We start from the raw sequence: 6601 nt of genomic DNA, 5'->3' as shown, positions 1-6601 counted from the left end.
GTTGATTACAAACTGGCATCGCTGCTAATTTTGGAACCAATGGTCATTAGTTGGCAGTGATACTCGGTAGTATCACTACCAGTTTTGGAACCAACAATAATATAGTTATCACTATCGGTTTGTGTTACGAACTAGTAATAATAGTCAGTCCTAAATCCAATATTTTTATGGCTAGAAAATAATTTTTTTGCACCCGTGGTTTTTGTGGGAGTCGAACCCACAAATATAGCAAATTATGCGCACAAGCAGTTTGTGAGAGTTGAACCCACAACATCACCCCTTGCGTATATATTTTTTACCATCCTACATCACAATTTTAGTTGATGACTAAGGGGTAATTTATTCTTTTTATTTTTCCTATCTAAATATTTAGATTATTATCTTGGAGTATAGATTGTTTCAAATAAAAATATTGTCAACTACAAAATTGTAGATCTCGTCGAAAGATATAATTTTTATATAAAGTTTATCTTCGTACGATTTCGTATGAAAAGATTATAAATTTTCAAAAATAAGATATCTATCATTATCACTGCCGGTTCATAACAAAATTGGTAGTAATACCCCTTCCACTATTACTACCGTTAATAATATGAACCGATAGTAAAAAAATTATTTTCAATACCAGTTCATATTAAGAACCGATAGTACTAATATTAGTGTCAGTTCTTATTAAGAACCATCAGTGATAATTATTTTTAATGATATTTTTTTTGGATGAAATTTTAGTACCAGTTCTTGACAATAACCGACAATAATATACTATCACTGTCAATTATATCGGAGCCGACAATGATAATGCGATAAGGAAGGATGTTTCTGTCGTAGTGAAAACAATTTTAATCTAGACCGCAATGAGTTAGCTGTAAGGATTAAAGGGATAAAAGAAAAAGTCTCGTTGGACGGCTCTTTGGGATGTTGGTCTGTGGTGGGGCATTCATTTTCAGAGAAAGTAACGAACGATCGCTACATAGGGGTTCCCGTGCCGCTGTAATATGTTCTACTGTGTGAGTCAGCAGCATGTGCACTCTGTGAAAGAAACTGGCATGTGACAGTAAGGACTGTAGCTAATCACCTCACAGTGGAAATGACTTTGATCCTTCGTTACAGACTCTACTTCCCCAAATCTGTTCTACCCCAAATCCTTGCTCTCCTACCGTAAATTTCATCCAAATCTCGGTTCCTACTACCGAAACGAACATCGTTCCCGTGATCACGAGGTGGACTTACGTACGTGTTCTTGTTTAAGCATAGTAGTACACATGCACATTGAGTCCCATAAGTGGGAGACCATGTGATCGGCCACCACGTTCAATGAGGCCACCTGGAGTCTCAACAAAAAGATCGATCTAGAGCGAGTGGAGTGTGAGTGTTGTGTCTCCTCTTATACCCCGTCTCTCTCAAGAAAAAACAAACACGTGAAGAATATGAATTCCCTTTTTATAGCGTAACGAATAGAATACGCCATAACTTTATAAAAAGACGTAAGAACCAGAGCTCGAACCTCGGCCGGTCAGCCGCTAACTCTATTCATAGCTCAACCAAATATAAATTCCCTTTGAAGAAAAGAAGATATTTATTCAATTCAATTTATCTTGATAGAACAGTCTGTGGGTTACACGGGACATTAAACACCGTGTACTTGGATCATCATCGTCGTCGTTGTTGCAGGGATACACATGGAAACGAACACGCGCCATCTAGCAGGCGGCAGAAGCAGAACCAACTCCACACAGAAAAAACACTTATTCATCTCGCCCTCTCTCATATGCTCGCTAGCTGAAGCTCAGATGCTCAGGCCTCCTTGGCCGCGATCCGGCCGAGGCGGACGGCGTTGACGTAGTCACGGCAGCTATGGCTCGCAAGGCCGGGGATGACAAGCCCAGCGGCGCGGAAGAGCAGCGACACGGCGCCCTCCCGGTAGTCCTTGCCCTCCTTCGCCCACAGGAAGGCGCCCTTGAACAGGTCTCCCCACGCGTTGCCGTACATGGACAGCAGGTACCTCGGGTCAAAGTAGTTGGGGTTCGGCACGTCCCCGCCGGCGGCGATGGCGCGGCCGGCGTACCACCCGTCGAAGTACACGCACGTCCCGCCGTGCATGTACTCCGCCACGGGCGGCGCGTCGAACGGCACCCGCGGCACCACGTCGTACCGGTACACCACCCGCAGCGGCTCCACGGGCAAGTTCGCGCGGACGTACGCCGCGAACGTCTTGTCTCCGACGCGAGGCTGCCCGTAGGTGTTGACCGCGAGGAGCCGGTCGAGGATGTCCCTCTCGCCGTGGAACGCGAGGAGGGCGGGGAAGATGGCGGCCAGCGCGGCGCCGAGGCTGTGGCCGGTGACGATGACGTTGGCCTTCCGGTGCTTCTTGAGCTGCTCACGCAGCACCTCGCGGACCTTGTAGTAGGCGACGGGCTTGCCGGCGGCGGCGTTGGGGGTGGCCTTGGGGAAGGCGCGGGCGGCGTCCTTGCCGTCCTCCTCCTGGAGACCGAGCGCCTTGAGGAAGCCGATGTGGACGTGGCCCATAGCGCCCATGCCTAGCCAGGAGAGGTTGACGTCGGTGGACCAGTCGCGCATGTTGAACGGCTCCGTGCCGCGGAACGACACCACCACCACGCTCGCGTCCGACGCCCGGTCCGTCGCCACGAACGCCTGCGTCGTGTGGTCCCCGACGAACTCTGCGAGTCAATCCATGCATGCATAAATCATTGATGATCAATTCCATTTGGTCGATCGATGATCAGTATGCGGCGATCGACTTACTGTTCCAGCAGCTGTAGAACCCCACGAAATTGAACTGCAAGTTCACAGAGACGTCAAGAAATAAGATCCATTATTACTTACTAGTTGGCTGCTGGTTAATATAGAAATTAATTGATTTGTGTTTATCTACTTGCATTAGTTAGTTGTAGGATGGATTAGATCGACAGCAGCGGCTAGTATTTATAAGGGACTGGATTAGTTATACAGAGTGATGATGATGAGCACGTACGTGATCCGTCATCCGTCGTCGATGGCTCGATGTATGCATCAAGTGGGTAGGTGATCAACGGATGTATACATATTCGATGGGAGGAATAGACGAATAAAATTAAATATACTGTATAAATAAATGTGTTGTTACATTTTCTCTATCATGCAGGCAAGCATCAGGAAAAAGCATGTGTACTTGTCCCAAAATGATTGGTACCCTTGGCAAGCATCAGGAAAAAGCATGTGTACTTGTCCCAAAAAGTAGTGTCTATGCCAATGGTCATGCATTATGGGGTTGCATTCATGTTGTCAACTTTATTCGTGCTATTGACGAAAAATATCTCCCAGTAAAAAAACTGTGTGCATGTAGGACCCAGATGTCAGTTACCTCAGCTAGGACCATACGCAAAATAATCGATATTGCAGACGTGGAGTAGGCTCACGAGCGGGCCGGTAGGGTCAGTGTTTGCATATTGTGTTGCGCTCGTGGTTGCTTGAGCTCTTTTTGTTAGATTTATTTAGGATCAAAATTCAGACAATTTTTTTCTCTCTGTTTGGAAATCCACACTGAGACTCTGAGACCGGTACGACCAGTTACCGGCAGTAATTCTGTACCTTCCAGACGTTGTTGACGACGTTCTCGATGTACGCGGCGTTCTCGTAGGCGAGCTTGGCGGCCATGACGGTGACCTCGAAGACGGAGTAGGTGCGGAGTCGGAGGAGTCGCCCATTCACGTACTGCTGCTGGACGAGCGGCACTGCCGCGCTTCCGCACTCGCCGCTCTCCACGTCGACGTAGAACTCCTCCTCCGTGGCCTTGCCGGCGGAGACGCCCACCACCTGCAACCGCCGGTCGTCTGGGCCACCGCCTGCCGGCAGCGGCTTCAGCTCCGTCCTCCCATCGATCATCCCGATCATCGACCGGTAGTTGGGCGCCTCCCGGTTCAGTGGTATCACCAGCTTACCTGCGTTCAGATCCATTCATGCATGCATCGGTCGACCAGTCAATGTTCATTGGCATTTATGAATTTTATGTACGGGTTCTTGGCGATTTACTGAATGATATGAAATATCAAATTATTAACGAAGTCATAAAAAAAACTCTTCACTGTCGGCTCATAAAGGAGTTTCATTATCGGTTTTAATCTGGCAGTGGGTAACAGACAGTGATAGTTTCATATCAGCTGAAGGCTTCAGCCAGTAGTGATAGTCGGACATCGAATCGATCTTTTAGAGCTAGAAAAATTGAAAAATATATATTTTCACCCGAGGAAGGCTTCAAGTTACAAGTCATGCGATTTTTCGTGCAAAATACGCGTATATGTGGTTCGTGACACTCGAACTCAGAAACTCTCAGCTCGCGCGATACATTCTTACCATCTCACCATACAAGTACTAATGATACCATTAGAATAAGCAATCCTTTTGATATCTTCTGTCTGAAACAAATGATTATTTGGATATGTAAATGACATCAAATAAAAAAGTTTACAACTACAAAGTTGTAGATCTCGTCGAGGGCTACAGTTTTGATATAAAGTTTGTCCTCATCTAACTTTATATGAAAAAGTTATTAATTTTTTAAAATAAACAATTATCCACTATCACTGCCGGCTCTAGCCACGAGCCGGCAGTGATAGTCAAGGTTTCACTGTCAACTCATAATACGAACCGATAGTGATAGTGGATTTTCACTGCTGGTTCTTTTTGAATAATCTTTTAATGCTAGTCTATGATACAAACCGGTTCGTAAGAAACCGACAATAAAGTACCGACATATAAACCTATTTATGTGGCAGTGAGTATTTGGTTTGATTTCATCCAACATCATGAGGTCATGCAAGTGTCGAATCAATATATATATATATTGGCTAGAAGAACGCGACAACTAAACTTTTTGACTATGGGAGAATAAAAAATTAAGAGCGGGTAGTTTTTGTGAGCTCAATTTTGTCGTGCTGCTCCCTCGGACCATAAATATTTTTTATTTTTTATTTTTCACAGTTTTCAACTGCGATTTTGATCATGATTTTTATTAGAATATAATAAAAATATAATATTATGAAAGTATTCTTCAAGATAAATCTACATATGTAATTTTTATGTTTCCAAACTAAATATTTTAGAAGCTATTAACCATCAAAGTTTTAAAAGTTTGATCAGATCTTGATTAAAACGATAAATATTTATTCCGGAGGGAGTATAAGGCATGACAAGTGGCTAAAGTCACACACAAGCTTATAAAAAAGAAGGCCATAACGAAGAGAGAATAAACACAAACTAATGGTTAAATTAAGGTTAAAAAAATAGCCATGTATAATGAAGGAACATACACGTTCTTGAAAAAATAGTTAAGGAAGAGACAAACATAAACACAAATGGTTAAATTAACAGAAAAAACTTATCAAAAGAAGCCATAAGAGAGAGAAAGGAACACAAATGCTGAGAGAGAGAGAGAGACGTTCTACGGTCACATTGCACCGTTCTGTCACTTTTTACCTTCGACATGAAGTCCAATTCTCACGCATCAGCGTGCCATTTTCTGGTGCACGCGTTTATACAGCATTTTTTAGAAATTAAGTTGAATTATGTTGCAAACCCAGTTACGTTATTAAGTTGATCATCCGCTTGTTGGCTTGCATTCTATGTATATTCATAATTCATTCATTTCTGTTATGCCGATTATGTTCTAAAACTCAACAAAAATATTATCCGTTCCTGAGTTAGTTAAGATCAAAATATAACGTTAGTGATGTGCATATTTATGTGTGTACGTACATCTGAAGATGTTCCAAATGATGCCAAGTATCCCGTTGTTGAGCGCGATGAAGTTGAGGAGGAACTCGACGGCGGCGCCGATGAACAACGCGGGGTAGTAGGCGGCAGCGAGCGCCTTCTGGATGACCTCCGTGAGCGCGACAAACCAGTCCCCCGGCGTGCTGCCGAAGTCAGCGGCGGTCTGGTCGCCGGCCTCCACGAAGGGGTAGCTGGTGATCGGCCGCCGCAGGAGCAGCAGCGACATGATGTCGATGAACCGGGCCTTCTCTGACCGGATGATCAGCTTCTCCGCCCCCATCTTGGGCCCGCTGGCGAGCTGCTGCGCCACCATGGTCGCCGGACGGCGAGTCCAAGCTCACACAGCTACACCAGCTAATTAAGCTAGCTAGGTGGAAAGCTCAAGCTGGCACGATGCTGTGACGGAGAGAAAGGGTGCCTTTTATAGGGCTCTCGAGAGGGTTGGGCCGGGTTGGGCTAAGTTCGGGTGGGGCTGGCCGGGTTAGGTCAGGGAAAAAAATCTGTTCGGTATATTCGATATATTCAGTTTATCAGGTCTACTGGTGGACTTTGATAGAAAAATTTGTCATGTTAATTTAGCTGGTTTTTTAATTTATTTGAATTTTATCTGGTATATTCAATATATCACATAAATTATATTTATCTGTGCCCTCTAATAAATTTTTTTACCGGTAAAAAAAACCCTTGTCGGGATGGTTGATTGATCTGTATGATTGTTGGTAGGTAAATGTCTATAGGGTTTGCATGCACATTGCATGGTTTACATAGGCAAGGCGATAGACTGTAGTTGGTACTACTGGAGTGGCCAAGTCAGCAGCGCGTGGATCATGTG

At 44.6% G+C, this 6601-nt stretch overlaps 1 protein-coding gene across 1 annotated transcript; it reads right to left on the bottom strand.

The window, feature by feature from the left end:
- Nucleotides 1-1557: 1557 nt before the first annotated feature.
- On the bottom strand, nt 1558-6155 carry LOC133885953 (triacylglycerol lipase OBL1-like). Its single transcript, XM_062325732.1, has 4 exons — nt 5752-6155; nt 3589-3938; nt 2764-2797; nt 1558-2678 (listed from the first exon to the last, which is right to left on the bottom strand). Exons 1-4 carry the CDS (start codon nt 6080-6082, stop codon nt 1795-1797), a joined length of 1599 nt encoding a protein of 532 aa, XP_062181716.1. The 5' UTR covers nt 6083-6155; the 3' UTR covers nt 1558-1794.
- Between the last annotated feature and the right edge of the window lie 446 nt (nt 6156-6601).

The sequence above is a fragment of the Phragmites australis genome, chromosome 11 (assembly GCF_958298935.1).
Source record: "Phragmites australis chromosome 11, lpPhrAust1.1, whole genome shotgun sequence".
NCBI lineage: Eukaryota > Viridiplantae > Streptophyta > Magnoliopsida > Poales > Poaceae > Phragmites > Phragmites australis.
The sequence above is the reverse complement of the archived record's forward strand: the minus strand, read 5'-3'. Positions and strand labels throughout refer to the sequence as shown.